This window comes from Canis lupus, chromosome 5 (genome assembly GCF_048164855.1).
Source record: "Canis lupus baileyi chromosome 5, mCanLup2.hap1, whole genome shotgun sequence".
Taxonomy (NCBI): domain Eukaryota; kingdom Metazoa; phylum Chordata; class Mammalia; order Carnivora; family Canidae; genus Canis; species Canis lupus.
Genome location: NC_132842.1, coordinates 41,903,755 through 41,920,378, shown reverse-complemented (window position 1 = coordinate 41,920,378; position 16,624 = coordinate 41,903,755). Strand labels below are relative to the sequence as shown.

The following is a 16,624-nucleotide window of genomic DNA, read 5'->3' as shown; positions in this document are numbered from 1 at the left end:
TAATGTTGGGTTGTGTTTTCATTAATATTAGTTCATCTATCTAGATCCTAAACAAAATCATTAGTGCCAAAAGATGGTTGTTTTCATTACAAAACAGAGGAGAAATAATGCCCTAACCTTAATCTATGATCCAGTATCAGATCAAAACACTGATCTTTTTAAAATAAATATAATCTCATATAATAATATATGGAATCTTGTGAGAGTCTAGGCCAACTGCTGCCCTTTTCTGAATATGAAATAAAACATTAGGAAATGAAAATCCATTATCTACTCTATGCAACATCAGTAGGATAGTTTTTAAAGGTAATAGCTTTGAGATATTAAAAAAATAATGATAATAAATAAATTACAAACCTCCCTTTCTATATTAGTGGTATGTTGAAGCTTCTTATTAAGGCTTAATTTTGTTGTTGTTGTTTTTAATCCTGTAGCTTTATTTTTAGTACTACTTGTATTGCCTTATTCATTGATTCTTCTAGAGTATAATCCCAATACCTCTGGACACTTTAAGGGAAAGAGAGGCTTTTCTAATCAGTGAAGTGACCCATTCCTGTTTCTGAATATTTGTAGTTGCTTAAAAGTTATGTGTACCAGAGCAGTCTGTATTTTTACCCATTGCTCCTAGCCCTAGACTGTGAAGCCTTACCTCAATAGCTTTGTATCCTTGCACTCTTGATCCCTGTTTAACTACATGAAGGTCACTCCCCTAAAAGCCCCCAGGCTCCTGAAAACTTCGTACAAGTCTTCTGGCCACTGTTTTCAATCTTAATGTTTATTTGAACCACCTGAAGTGTTGGTTAAATAAAAATTGCTAGGTTCCTCCCAGAGACTCTAATTAAATAGGAGTGGGAGAGAGCCCGAAAATTTGCTTTCTAGTGGAGTCCTAGGTAAAGTCCCTGTTGCTGGTTGGAAGCAACACTTTGAGAATCCCTGCTCTCCAAAACGTGAAGGCAGCCCACTTCCAGTTGAGGCTGAAGCACAGAGAGGTTTTATAGTGTTGGCTATTTTACTGTATTAGCCTGGATTTTGCTAGACAAGGAGCAACCTCCTACCAAGAGGCTATGGGGGGAGGGGGCGCTTGGGGAGTGTGTAATGCACCTGTATGTTACCAAAAATTGAAGCATCACTACCTCCTGGAGTCTGGATCTGAACCCCATGTTTGTCACAGGAGCCAAGGGAGAAACCAAGACAGAGAATAGTGGCACAATAATGAAGCATGAATTATCCAGATGAAAGCACCTATGGAAATAAAGGTATTAGTATTATTATTTATACCTACTATTCTTAATAAAATAGCAATATGGAAGTGTTGAATAGTTCCACTTGCTTTAAAGTTGCTCTGGGGGACTCAAATCAATTAATTCACATTTTAGAAAGAACATGTAGATAATAGGCACTGTTTGACTTAGTGTTTTCAGAATGTGTTTTGATGAAATGTGTTGGTACACAGCGATAACAAATAATGACTGGTTATAAAGCTAACCAGGAGAGAGGCAAGGCTCTGTAAGAGTAGATCCTACCGTATAAATGCTAGCAAGGTATATGTAGAATAGGCTAGAAAATTAGACAGATGTATTAACTGCTCTAACAGAGTAAAAGCATTGGGTCAGGAGGCGAAGAAACAGACAAGAGCTTCTTACTGTGTACAATGAAGAATGAAGGGCCTTACCAAATGGCAATTTTTTGAATTAGGAATGAAATCTGGAAATTACTATGTAGAAAAAACAGTAACTTCTAAACCATATTAAATGCGTGGAGGCCCTTCCCACCTGATTGGAATGAAGTAGCATGAAGGCTTCTGCTAGCTTTGTTTTACTCCCTTCTTGAAACTATGTAGTGAGACTGTTGAGCTTCACAGCCTCCACAATTGGCCTCCACTGTATGGGGGCCCTGGGCAATAATACTTGGTACCAAAGAACTCTAATTTTTATTTGAGAAAAAGAATCCTTAGAGAATTCTCCCCTGAGGTGGAAGTTTGTAATGGAGATAGATAAAAACTCTGAGTCAGATTGAGGAGTAACACCTCAGAAGTTTCTTTTATTTATTTATTTTTTAAGATTTTATTTATTTATTCATGAGAGACAGAGAGAGAGAGAGAGAGAGAGAGCGAGGCAGAGACACAGGCAGCGGGAGAAGCAGGCTTCATGCAGGGAGCCCGATGTGGGACTTGATCCCGGGACTCCAGGATCACGCCCTGGGCTGAAGGCAGGCACTAAACCGCTGAGCCACCCAGGGATCCCCTAGAAGTTTCTTTTAAGAAAAGGTGTGGGGGGGGGAAGAAGAGTTTTCAGACAAATACGTACTCTAAGAAAATAAAACGAAAAACGTGGTCAAAGACTTAAAAGGAGAAGGAAACAAAGAGTAGGTGTACGTATTTATGGATATGGATACATGTTCCTGTATATTCTCTATCAAGTAATGGGTATGGGTGAGTCAGGCTTTGGTGTCCCAAGGCAATTATGCACCCTTTGCTTTATACATTTATATAGGATCCACATAGCCTATATTTCTTCATGTGCTTTTTTATTTAAGAAAAAAAGGCAGGCCTTGTTTTCAAAAAATACCTTGGGGTGTTTGTGTTGGGGGGTGGGGTCTAGCTCTTTCCTTGCAATAGAAAAACTCCACATTTTTCTGTCTGATCTATTTTAATAAAGAGTTTACATCTCTTATAATGTAGTGTACCTTTCATTCCTACCAGCCAGGTAACCTTTTCAGTGTGTTCTAATGTGGTTTTGATTGGGGGTATGCGTTTCATTTGGTTTGGCATAAGTTGCTGCCTTAATGAGATAAGACTAGATGGACTTGGAATGGGTTTCCCTGAAGTTGCCAACCTTTATGCCAGCCCTGCCTCCTCTAAGAGGGAGGGGAGGGGGGAGGATTGGTGCACTTTGTTATTTGGTCATGTTTTTCTGACCTGTGTCATGTCAGACTCGAAATTTCCAAAGGCACACAAGTGGCAAGTGGGAAAGAGTTCAGAGTCAGAATTTTGAGAGCTTGTTGTGAGGAAGAATGCTTTTCGTTGCACCTTATCAAGTCCAACTGTTTCTGAAAAATCCTTTCCAAGTACAAAGACGGTGCCCTTTTCAAAATGCTGAGGGATTGGTAACTAAGCATTGTGCATAACTCTGTGATTGAGTGTGAGGTATAAAATGAAAGAATGTGCGTGTGTTAACATAATGTAAGCATCACTTCGAGACATTATTTTCACAAGTTACGCTACTTTCTTTGGAAATGGAATCCATTAAAATTCGGTTAAGATTGCTTTGAGTTTTCATCGTGAGGCTAAGATTATTTAATAGCTCGTAAGGCAAAAAGCCAGGGAGGACTCTCTTCTGTCTTCCTGAATGGTGCTCCAGCGAGAAATCCTACTGTTCCATGTAGCAGCAGAGTGGTGTGAAAGGAGTGTGCCGTCAGCCTTTCATTTACTAAGTATTTATCTGCCTAGTGCTGTGCTTTGTACTGGAATGCCGAGGTGTAGTGTTCAGAGCCGGTCTCTTCCCTTAAGGAACTCATGCATCAGTAGGGGACACAGGACAAAGCAGGATGAAAAATTCTGTGATTGGGACGCACAGGGGGCTGTGAGATGATGTGCGAGGGCTCAGAGGCGGGCTTGTAAAGAAAGAGATAGCTCAGCTGAGGCCTGAAGGATAAAGAGAGGGAGGAAGAATGAAAAGTTTCCAGGTAGAGAGAATGGTATGGTCAGAAGAGACAATGGCTTCATCCTACCTGAGTCCTTCAGTAGTTCAGGGACTTTAGGAAAAAGTCTGTCTGGAAGACTTAGTTTCTTTACCTTCCTTTGGGAGATGGTGGTGATGATAGTGGTAGCTGAGTTGGTGGCCATGGTGGGTGCTGGTTGTGGTCATAGAGGAAGACAAAGAGGGAAACGATAGCAGCTAATATTTATTCAGCACCTATTATGTACTATGTTTAAATACGCTAAGCACTTTCTGTGTGTTCATTACCTACTAGAGTTTGACAGTCACCTTCTGAATGTAGGTACCATCATTATCTCTGTTTTACAGATGAGAAAAGTGAAGCTGAGAAAAGCTAAGTAATTTACTGAAGGTCACCTTGCTAGTAAGTGGAAAAGACCTGACTTGCAAACAGAAGTTGACTCTAGAGCTTGCGTTTTCCACCATTACTGTGTTATTAATAATCTGACTTTTTCAGGGGCTGATATAAATAAAGATGAGCAGGATAACTCATTTGAAAGAGATTTTTAAACTGCATGGAACTCTAAGCTGTCTTTGCACATGTTGAGCTGAGGCATGAGTCATATGCTCTGCAGCTAGCCTAGAATAAAAAAGTAAAAATGGCTTCAGCAATGTATGGGCTGCCTTCCCCTGCCTTATTAGCAATTCCTCTAATCGTATGGCCTCAGCATGTTAATAGTCAAACATGGCATTCCCCAGGGGACGTTTTTTTGAAGCAACAGAACATTATATGAGATGGACCATGGATTTGCTTCCAAATGGCAATTGCTATGTTACAAAGTCCTCAAATATTTCTGAGATTGTTAATCTCTGTTATTCACTCCCTGCCCCTCTGTGACTGCTCAGCACAAAATGAAATGGAGGCTTGGCAATGGTCGGATTCTTTTTGAGTCTTGGCTTCTAATATGGGTAATCCAAACCCTCAACTGGATTTTTTGAATTTCTGGACTACCCAGTTGACATGTCTGTGTATACGTATATGTATTCCCTACCCTGCCTCCATGCTTTGCCAAACAGTCTCTGTTCCTGTCCCTTAATATTTTGGACAGTCTCCCTTGTGCTCTGGGCCCATATCTGCACCTCTAATCAGCCATCATGTGAGGAATTGAGGACTGCCTGTACTAGTATCACACAAGGAGGTTCGTGTGGCTCACCAATACACTAGCAGTCACTGGGAATAATTGAAAATGTTCATAGAGGTGGTTGGGCCACCTCTCTGGGCCCAAAGAGCATGTCTCCACTACAAAGGGAATAGCTAGTTCAACAATGAACCAAACTAATGGATTCTTCTGCATCACAGTTCAATTGCAGAGGCTAATTGTTAGTTTGTTTTTAGTCCCACTTGAGGCCTGATAACGGGGTTTCCCTTTGGAAGCTTGATTGAGCTGGTGTGCAAGGCAAGACTGCGTAATTCAGATACACCAGTGAAATGCAAACAGTTTCATGTATTAATGGTCACTAATGACCTGTAATCAAGCTATGATTTGTTAGGTTAAAAACAAAGATGCAATTAGTTTATTTGTTCAGGAGCGTGAACAGAAGAATTTATCAGTCTGCTGATTGTTCTTCTTTGTTGAAGACGATAGGCTAGAGCATTAGTCTTGAGCTGTGGCTCCTCTGAGCTGCTGTTCATCCGTTTCTGAGATTTTTCCCAGCTTCCTGACCAACCATTCATGAATCTATGGTCTTTGTCAAATGGGGGCAAAAAGGATATGGTTTTTGGTGTCCTTTCTCTGTGGCTCTTGATAAGCTAACTGCTTCAATATTAGATTTCCTCTTTCCTCTCTACTATAGTCCCATGCTTCAACTATCTAATTTTCTCAAAGTATTATCATTCATTCAGCAACATCTAACCCATAATTGTTGAGGGCCAGTTATACTGCCACTACTGTCCTAGGTCTTAAGGTTTCTTCTAATGGTTATGAAGAGAGTCTTGACTTAGTCTTTGTGAACTTTACTATCTCCCCATAGATGTCTTTAAGATTTCTGTGCTACTGCTTCTTAAACTACTTATCACTAAAACAAAATGAAAAATATTCTTCCATGAAACATATTCTGTTGAGATAAGCATTGTAAAGAATAATGCACTGTGATCCTTGGGGGTACATCAAAACTGACAATAGAGACTTGGAGGGATAGTGACTCCTTAGAAAAAATATACCTTGTGTTTTCCTTAGTCATTTATTTAAACAGAGGGACTAAATACATTTAAATCCTTATGGGAGACCTTGAGGTTAAAACATAAGAACCTCTAATCCTTTGTCAGGTGAAAATTCTGTGATCTACTTGATATCGCAGAGCAATAATGATACAGGTTACACTGGTGAGGCATTTGGATCACTTAAAAGCATGCTGAAACAGTGGAAATGATCTTACTCACATGGAACATGACTTATTTCCTTATTAGGCTTAGTCATTTGCTAATCTGAAATGACTATCAGTGCATGTTGTCTATGTCCTCTGCTTAGAAGGCACCTTGGGTCTCTTGCGCAGCTTGTATCCCACGGCCTCGCACAGTGACTGGCGTGTAATAAATATGCTCAGTAAATTTTTTTTTTCAGTAAATATTTGTTGAGTGAAATTCAGGCACAATGATTAGAGTTTGAAAACTAATAGCAGCATTTGGGATATTGTGAAATAAAGCAAAATTACTTGATAAAAATCATCTTATGTATTAGGATTAGTAAATAATCAGCACCACAGCTGACTTTTTATGGCTTTTTTACACCCTCTTTGTCCACTTCCATACAGTGCATACAATGCATTAATAAACTTCCATTTCTTTTTTTTTTTTCTTTTTTTTTTTTTTTAAATTTTTATTTATTTATGATAGTCACAGAGAGAGAGAGAGAGAGGCACAGAGACATAGGCAGAGGGAGAAGCAGGCTCCATGCACCGGGAGCCTGATGTGGGATTCGATCCCGGGTCTCCAGGATCGCGCCCTGGGCCAAAGGCAGGCGCCAAACCGCTGCGCCACCCAGGGATCCCATAAACTTCCATTTCATTGCACTAATAACTCATATGATAAAAGGGACCTCCTGTTTCTGTGGAAACCACCAAAGCCTAACAGTGATATTTCCTGTACTCATTACAAGGGCGACCTATCAAACTTCTAGTGTGATGACCTACTCTTTAGAATCTCAAGAGGAGCCTTCACATTCAGGAAAGCCCTAACAATAGCGTGGGTAGATGGAGTGGTCATTTTTCATTTGTTTTATTCAAGAAGAGACACTTCCTGGATACTTCTTGTGTGCCAGGCATGGGGTTAGGTGCCAGGGATATGGAGTAACAGGCCCTATGGGGAAATACATTAATCCAGAACAACAGATGAAATGTTCACTCATAACTATGATAGGCACTCTAAAGGGAGAGTTTGTGGTGCTGTGAGAGTGTGTAAAAGACTTTTGGACCCAGATAGGTATAGGACTAAATCCTATAGCCTTGACAGGTGATAGCTGCTTTGAGAGGAGCAAGAGGCAGGACTCAGGCAAGAGAACTGCATCAACTAGGGCCCTACAGTAGTAGCACAGAAGGAGTGTGTCCAGGAAAGGGAAAGATGCCCCCATATGACTTGAGTTCCCACAGGATTGGCATTAGGCAGAAGCCTCATCTTGCTGGGCCTTGAGGGTATAAGAGGACTTTTTTTTTTTTTTTTTTTTTTAATCACAGGAATAAAGGGAAGTGTTAAAATGTTTAAATGTTGGGAAGATGGGGAGCAGCGATCACATTTGTTTTTCAAAAAGATCATTCTGGCTGCAGTGTAAAGAACAGATTGGAAATGCTCCAGAATAGATTTAAGGAGACAAGTGATTTGTGCGTATGAAACTGACACAGAATCTACATAATATATGCCCATGTGAGGCAGTTCCAGTGTAAAGCACGTACCCTTCCAAGAGATTGAAGATGAGCTCCACTGTGGTATAATATAGACCTCTTCAAATTTCCTCTGTGTCATGCACACACACTTACCCAGACATAAATTAGCATCATTAATGCAGAGTGTCACATTAGAGCCCAGTTCCCCTTCCAGCTGATGCACCACTTTAGCACCTTTCCCTTTGTACTTTACCCTTCACCTTCAAAGGCTGTTCTCAGGTCTTATTTTCCTTCCTAGAAGTGTGAGATTGGTTTTTCTGCTGTGCTATTAGAGTGATCCTCCACTTAGAGTCTAATCTGCCATGGCTTTGTGCCTATTTGTCAGGAACTTCGAGAATATATTAAGACATTATACAGGGTGGAAGCTCTATTTTGACAATGATTATGCTTATTATCTATTTTAATAAATGTAAATTGCTGTGGAGAAACAAACCATTTTATGCCACTTGAATCCTTTTCAAGGAAGCCTGAATCCTTTTTGTATAGCTTAGATGTATTGCTGTCATTTTCCCTTCACAGAGTTGAATAAACACACTTAAATCAGACCTTTGTTAGTGCACCCTCTTATACTGTTGCCCTAATAAATTGTTGTGATTGTAGTCTTTGAAATCTGTATTTGGTAATGTTTACAAATTTATCTGTATTTCCTTCCAGAATTAAAATTATTGGAACTACAAGTCCACATGTACATTACTTTTGCCAAGCACTAGACTTGGGGTATAGCGATGAGTTAAGGTACTGCTGTTGCCTTTAAGATCCTTACAGTCATTCCTGACTGTTGGAACAAGGATAAGCTGATGATCCTATGTGGTGATGAATTAGAGTTGGACATATAAGGGAAAGCTCATGTTTAACTTTCTGTAGATACACATGATTACATGTAGAGATATTTTTAAGTATGTGTATATGCATGGACTTATGTACATATACATATTTCTTTGTCATTTGAGAGAGCCTAAAAAATGACACCCTAGTAGCAACAGGTACAACTAGCACTTACATCTTTATTTCTAAAACCATTGTCCAGTGAAAGGAACTGGGAATCCTTCCAGAAATGTCTGATTCTAGGACTGGGGAAGGAAATCTACAAGATGAGGCTGGAGCCTTTTATAGTGCCAAAATGTAAGGAGGTTCTTGAATAAAAATACGTTGGTGGGAATATGTCAAAGGGGACATTAGGAGTATGTCTAAGAGACAAAGGAGCCACTGTCTCAAACAGAATAATTTAGGAAAAAAAAAAGAAGAAATACTAGTATTGGAATAGAAACCAAACCAAAGTACATAGTAAATATCCATGGCTCCATACTGATATCAATAAATAATTGAATAAATTAATAAAGGACAGAAAAAAATCTAATCAGAACACCAAGTAAAATTATATAGATGCCTCAGCCTCAAGGAGCATAGCAAGTGGGCGTAGCTCTCCATTTCTCCCCGAGTGTGGGCTGCATATAGAGGCATCTATCAAAAGAGTGCATATTGGAAAGGGGGGTCAGGAAGAGTAAACTTGGAGACCAGAAACGTGACAAATACTACTTTAGCTGGGTGGTGAAGGTCCACGTGAATAGTCTTAAGTCAGGTTGATAGTAGGTGGCCATGATGTGATGTAATGAAAATGGCCTTACCTCTGATCTTCATTTATGAGAGAAGCACATAGAGGCCTCCTACAATATTCCTGACCATGTTCTTCAACATTGTCAAGGTCACCAAAGGCAAGGAAAATCCGAGAAACTGCCACAAAAGACGGGCCTAAGGAGACCCGACAACTGTGTAATGTGGTATCCTAGAAGGGATTCTAAAACAGAAGGACATTAGGTAAAAACTGAGGAAATATGAATTAAACTATGAATTTCAGTTAAAACACTTGTGATCCATTAATTATAACAAAGGTACCATACTAACAGAAGATGTTTATAATAGGGGAAAGTCAGCAGGATATATATGAGAATTCCCTGTGCTATCTGTTCACTTTTTCTATAAACCTAAAACTACTTTTAAAAATTAAAGAACAAGCTTATCATCAAACAAGCTGGTAGGCAATTGTAAGACCTATTGGGAGGATGTTTAGGGTCATTGAAAGAAACATAATGGGGGTTCTAACTGGTTTTTCAAATCCTAACTCGACCACTTTGGGCAGGTTACTTAACCTTTCTGATCTTCTGTTTCATCTTCTCTAAAATGGTGAAAAACACCTGCCATGACTCAGTACAGGCTGTGAGGTCAAGCTACAGGAGCTCAAGCTCCCATTAAGAAGCTGAGTGATGGACTAAACCTATCTGGGCATTAGTTCCTCATCAGTAAACAGGATAATAATAGTACCTAATTCTGAGTATTGTCCTGGGGTCTGGGATCATGTATGTGAAGAACTGAGGACAAGTCCTGGCATACCGTGTAAGATACATGTAAGCTGCTGCTGTCTTCTCACAGGTTTGTGGTGAAGACTCAATGGGAAATCAGAGTGCTTAGCACATGCCTAGCATATTATAAGCTCTCTATCAGTAGTGGTGGTGGTGATGGTGGCAGTGGTGGCAGCAAGAGAAAGGTTCCTGGAGGCCAACAGATGCTCTCCTCATAATCCTACACAGTGGCCTTCTCTGACCCTAAACTGAGAACAGAATAAGAGCCGACCAGATAAAAGGAAGGTGGGTGATGCTTGTGGGCTCTAGAAGAAGAAGCAAAGGTTCCCAAGCCAAAGGAAGTATGATACCTTTCCAGAACTTTAAAGATTTCAGAATGGCTGAAATATGAAGTTTAAGAAGGAGGAAGAGGAGAGGTAAGCAGGGCCAGCATTATGTCTGGAACTGGAGGCTGAAGTAAGGATTTGGACTTTTATCCTGGGATCAATATAAGACTTGTACTCTAGAACAGTCACTCTCGCTTTGCTTGAAAAAAATGCATTGGAGGTGGACGACCAGTTAGGAAGTGAATTCACCCATATAGGTGAGAGATCATGGTGGCCTAGGTTGTGGTGGTGACTCTGGAAGTAAAGTTAAAAGATAAGAAGGCTAACAAGAGGGCAAATACTGACCATATAATTTTGTAAAGATCTCTTTCTGCCTAGAAGTCAGAAATATCATAGTGTGTAATACCTGTAATTTCCTGATAACCTGCATAAGATTTAAAAAGCTATAGGGTGATATTATGAATTTAAGGCATTGATTTCAAGACTACTACATATATATGCATTGTATACCACTATAGAGAGTTCAAAATTTTAAAAAGGATAAGCACATAACAATCACATTAACTAGAATGCTCTACACCAGGATCATCCAACAGAAATATACTACAGGGGCACTTGGGTGGTTCAGTTGGTTGAGCATCTGACTTGATTTCAGCTCAGGACATGATCTCGAGGTTGTGAGTATGAGGCCCCCGTCAGGCTTCATGCTCTGAGTGGAGACCACTGCTTTGGATTCTCTCTGTCCCTCCTCCCACCTCTCTCTTTTCTCTTTCTTTCTTTCTCTCTCCTTCTCTAAATAAATAAATAAATAAATAAATAAATAAATAAATAAATAAATAAATAAATAAAAATTAAAAATATAACACAAATCACATGTAATTTAATTTTCTAGTGGCTACATTAAAAATAGGTAAAATTAATTTTAATCCATTGAAAAATTCATGTAATGGAGATGAAAATTATAAATAAAAATTATAAATCAGATTTTATATTTTTCTTACATTCTGTAAGAATATACATTTACATTGTGCAAGCTTGGTGTGTATTTAATACTTAAGGCACACTCAATTAAGAATAGCCTCATTTCAAATGTGCAATAGCCACATGTGGCTCATGGCTATTGTATTGGACAACTCAGGTCTAGGGCTTCCAAAATCATACTCAGAAATTGTTTTTGGCTTTACACTAGCTGGAGAAATATTTTTAAAATAACATTTCTGTTTTAATACATGTGCATGCCAACAGACTTTAGTATACATATTCAAATTGCCTCTTTACTTTCCCTCAACAAGTTTTTACTGAGTGCCCAGTATATATGGTAGTGCGATACCTACTCTATAAGCACTGGCAATGGTATACCATCTGGTGTTTTAATTGTGAGTTGACTCCCACCCTCATGGTGCCTATCCTTCATGGAGCTTACAAGTTGGTGGAAGAGACTTGCAAAATAAAACAAAACCCAGTAAATGAAGTTATTGTAAATTATCTGTGATGAAAGCAATGATAGACAGAGATACTGGATAACCATCGTGGGATGGCTTTACATAATCTCAGTTGAGTTCATATAAACTGGGAAATAAAGATGAAAATGAGTCAGCCACACACAAAACTGGGGCAAGAGTAGATCAAGTTGAGGAAATGGCATGTGCAAGGGCCCTGAGGGTTGCAGCATGTGGAAAGAATGTTTTTAAAAAAGAGTATGGCTGAAGGTTAGTAAAGGAAGGGGATAGTGGTAGGAGACAAGTCTGTAGAGATCAGGTGTCTGGAACTTTTTGAGCCATGGTAGTTGAAATATTAATCTAAGTGCCCTAAAATCTTTAGTTTTAAAGATTTATTTATTTTAGAGACAGAGAAAAAGAGCATGAGGGAAAGGGGCAAAAGGAGAGGGAGGGGAGGGGCAGAGAGAATTTTAAGTAGACTCCATGCTAAGTGTGGAGCCCGATGCAGGGCTCCATCTCATGACTCTAAGATCGTGACCTGAACTAAAACCAAGAGTCAGAGGCTTAACCGACAGCACCACCCAGGCAGGCACTTCTAAGACTTTAATTTTGAAGACTGCCTTAATTTCAGATCACTCTGTAGACTAAAGGTAAAAATTCAGTCACTTGAAAGATGGAATAAAGTTAGTTCTATACATCTCACGATGTTATTAATGAAAGATGGAATAAGGTATGTGAAAGTTCTGTGGAGCCTGTATAATGATCTATAGAGGCAAAATAATAAAAGGAAAGATATGTAGGTGCTAAACCCAGCTGGCTTTGTTGAGCTCTTCTTTGCAATGGATTCGTATTTTTCAGCATCCAGCATGTTTTCTGAATGGCATGTTAATTTTTTTTTCCTAAAAATTAGATTGCACAGAGCGGAGCTAGGTATATAGGTCTTCTACTCTGCCTGTAGTTTCGGATTTCCAGATAAGTGATTGGCTATTCCTGAAACAAATGGCTGCAAATCCATAATGACATCCAACATTTGTATGTGTGGAGAAGGAAAAATATCCAAGAAGGCGAGGAAAGAAGTTGACCTTTTATTTGTCTGAAAATACATATTTCAATATAATTTTGAAATCATTATCTCATGGTCATGATAGCTGCAAAATAGATGAAGCAAGCAGAATTAACTCCAAATTATAGAAGAACAAGCTGAGGCTTTGAGAAGTAGAGAGTCCCCTGGTTAGTTGCAGCCAAAGTGGAGGGGGGATTATATTTTCTAACTTGTACTTTTTCTCTCCTGAGAGAACAGCAATGACTTTTGTGATCTTACACCCTGTTAAGACCATTCTTTTAGGAATGTATAAAACAGGATTTGAGCTCATTGGGAATTTATTTCCCTTGGGACTGTTTAAAACCTAATTTCTTTATTGTGTCACTGCTGGAGGAAGAGAGGGTGGGATAGTTTTATAATCTTCCTTATTGATAAAACAATTTGATTGCAAGGTCCCAAGTAATGGGTTTATGTACTTCTCCTAGGATAGTGCTCAGCAGACTACCAAGTGTAATTAGATAGCTAATAAAAAATGTTCCTATTAAGACCCCAGTTGATCACTATTTATAGAGCCTGATACCTGGATAATTTTTAAGTATTAGGATGGGAAAAAAACCGGGTGCCTGGATGGCTCAGTGTTTGAGTGTCTGCCTTTGACTCAGGTCATGATCTGGGGGTCCTGGGATCGAGTTCCACATCAGGCTTCCCATAGGGAGCCTGCTTTTCTCTCTGCCTATGTCTCTGCCTCTCTCTGTGTGTCTCTTATGAATAAATAAATTAAATCTTTTTTTTTAAAGGATGGGGAAAAAAAACCTGCACTTAAAACTTATTTTAATCTAATTTACCAGTTGAAAGTCTAGGAGTCAGACCTTCCAACAATTAGTACTTGGTTGTTTTAACACAGAAAAAAAAACAGTGAAATATTCAAGTGTGTCATTTTTTTCTTTGAGTTTATGGTTGGAATATAGCCATTGGGACATGGTATAAATAGAAATTTCATCCTAGATTTAAAATACAGGTTCTTAAACTTTTTGGTGGAAGTGTGGGTTAGGAAGACTCATGAAACCCTTGGAGAATTTGATGAATAGTAAGAATCTTCTACATAGGGAAAAATTGCCAAGAAAGCCACAAACATAAAATAGACCATGTAATTTCAGAGAAGTCCTAGGTTCCCATTACATTCATCCTCAATGGCTGATCAAGTATTTCACAAGATTGAAGAAAGTTGAGGTGAACAAATGTGCAGACTGTAACTGAGGCGTTACTGTGCAGTACATTAAGGGGGGAGAATGTTGTCTTCTGTGCCAAGGATGGAGTATGGTTGTTATAGCTTCAGAATGATATGGTTAGCGAATAGGGATGAAATACTATCACAGAAGGCTCATCTGTGAAGCTTGTCCAGTCCAAACAGGATTTATAATTTTAAAAGCTTTCTAACATCAAACCTCTTCATTACTAGCTCCTTTAAAAACCCTGTAGTGGTATCTAAACCAATTCTCTTTCTCTGAGGAGTAGTTTATGTTGTCTTTTGGATGAGATAGAACCCAGGTAGAATTTGTACTAGTGAATAATTATAGAGTTGACAGCAATAGGGATTCAAGAACAGAAGGCATTATTGTAAGTAGATGCTGCTTTGAGTTTTGGTGCATTCTGTCTTCAAAAAGAGGGTAGAAGATTTTGAATAATTTCCCTTACTCTTTAAAAGTCTCAGCTCAAATGTTACTTTTTTCCCAAAAATCCTCACTATGTCGATCTTTTCTGAATCTCTATATTAAAGACTCAAGTTCAGAATTTAATGCATATAAAATAGCATATTGGCCACTCAAATTTCTTCTTGTTTCTTATTTGTCCATCTTGTTTCTTCTCCTGATCAAGGATTCTAGCCTAAAAGCATTACATTGCTAATAATTGAAAGAAAAATTTCCATAAAACCAAGTTAAAGTCAAAATAGAAGTATTAGAAGTAGTATCTGTGCCTGATTTTTGAAGTTCCGTCATCATAGTTGATGGATCTCCCAAAAAGACTTGGGGGGTATTTGAAGAATATCTAGATTTATGGAACTGTCTATTGGTTTTATTTTTGCTTATATACTAGAGCTGTGTTTTTATTTATTTATTATTAAAGCTTTAGTTATTTATTTGAGAGGGGAGGGGCACAGGGAGAGGGAGGCAATCAGAGTCCCTGCTGAGCAGGGAGCCCAACACAGAGAGGTCAAGGCAGCCCAATCCCAGGACCTTGAGATTATGACCTGAACTGATATCAAGAGTCAGATGCCTAACCAACGGAGCCTCCTAGGCACCCCTAGAGCTGTGCTTTTAAATCAAAAGTTAACACAAAAGAGAAATTTATTTGGTTTTCTGAAGACAAAAGGAACTAAGATTTGTCAAGTAATGACTATGCTTAGGGACTGGGCTTTGTAATTTTACGTGTGTTACCTCATTTTAATTATAAGAACCTTGCAAATGGAAATGTATATTCTTCTTTTCAATTTAAAAACAGGTTCAGAGAGATAACTTACTTTAAGCTCTGTAAGGACAAAGTGCCTGGCACAGAGGAGTAATTGAATTAAGTGTCAAATTAAGTTCATGCAGAGGTACTCAATGAGGCAACAACTGATCAAGTTTGAGTTTGAACTCAAAGCTGTTGGTACTTGAAACCCATCCTCTTTCCACTACTGCCTCTCCTCTAACTAGAAATTCTTGTAGAGAAGAAGAACCAACATTACTAGTTTTTCATTTTAGCTCTTTGCTCTTTCAGCTAAGGCTACACAAGCCTCAAGTTTTCAACATTTGGCCCCAAGTGTTATTTTCTTTTGTCTGTGCTATTTGCCCAGAGATGATGCTAAAGTTGACTTTTGGGCAGAAACCCAGAAGAATTATATTATAATACACTCTTCATAATACCCCAAGGAAGCAAAAATAAACATTTGGAATAAAATTGGTGAATAAAATTGCAGAAATGGTGACACTATTGCATTCTATTCTGCTCCTCCACACCCCAGCATGGGGGTTAGTAGCTATCCAAACACAGCTAAGAAGTCAACAAATTAGAACTTTATCTTGTTTCATCATTCCAGTTTGTAGATTTGTTTTTAATGGAATCCTGGCTCTTGAAGATGCTGATGACTATTTAGCATGGTCAGCAGATTTAATAAATCTTTTTCTAAGCTATAGTAACAATGAGAAAATATTGAGTTTTATGAGGACAAGCAAGCTCTAGCTCTCTCATTCAACTTCCTGGCTGACTCAAATACATGGTTTTTAATTATCTGGAAATTGTACCTACATTTTAGGACTCAATTTGAATCTATGGTTGGTGGTTTTTTGTTTTGTTTTGTTTTTGAGTCTTAAGTCATGGTTTCCTTTCTGCCACCCCCACCAGCATCTGCCATCCCCACCAGGATGTGATGCCTTTCTGCAGAGGAAGATCACATAGGGCAGAATTAGAGCCAGCTCCCAACTAATTAGAAGTTACAGGGCAGGAGATCTAGGAATCAGAATATGGAACATTCTTCTGGTGTTCGGTGTGTCAGGGGTGGAAGGGATGGTCCTAGATATGGTATTTTCACAGGGAAGATGGATATCCATTTTTCAGAAATGTTGAAGAGGGTGAAGGCTGGGCTTAAACTCCAGTGCCTCTTCTGACAAGAGTTTCTCTGGTTCTCATTATCCAAAGTGCCCTTTGCATTTGGAAAACAGTAGTTTGGTTGTGTTTCTTATTTTTTTTAAATTTATTCATGATAGAGAGAGACAGACAGACAGACACAGGCAGAGGGAGAAGCAGGCCCCATGCTGGGAGCCCGACGCAGGACTCAATCCCGGAACTCCAGGATCACGCCCTGGGCCAAAGGCAGGTGCCAAACCGCTGA

General features: G+C 39.0%; 1 protein-coding gene across 13 annotated transcripts in view; it reads left to right on the top strand.

Annotated features, from left to right (window-relative positions):
* The window catches only part of PPP2R2B (protein phosphatase 2 regulatory subunit Bbeta), a 439,287-nt gene that overhangs the window by 194,878 nt on the left and 227,785 nt on the right, over positions 1-16,624 (top strand). For 5 of the 13 annotated variants that reach the window (XM_072826380.1, XM_072826374.1, XM_072826379.1 and 2 more), the window contains exon 2: positions 1,172-1,256. The exons of the other annotated variants lie outside the window; for them this stretch is intronic. In XM_072826380.1, coding sequence (XP_072682481.1) covers positions 1,220-1,256 — 37 coding nt within the window. In that variant the 5' untranslated portion in view covers positions 1,172-1,219. The remainder of the gene's footprint in view (positions 1-1,171; positions 1,257-16,624) is intronic. 13 annotated transcript variants of the gene reach the window in all.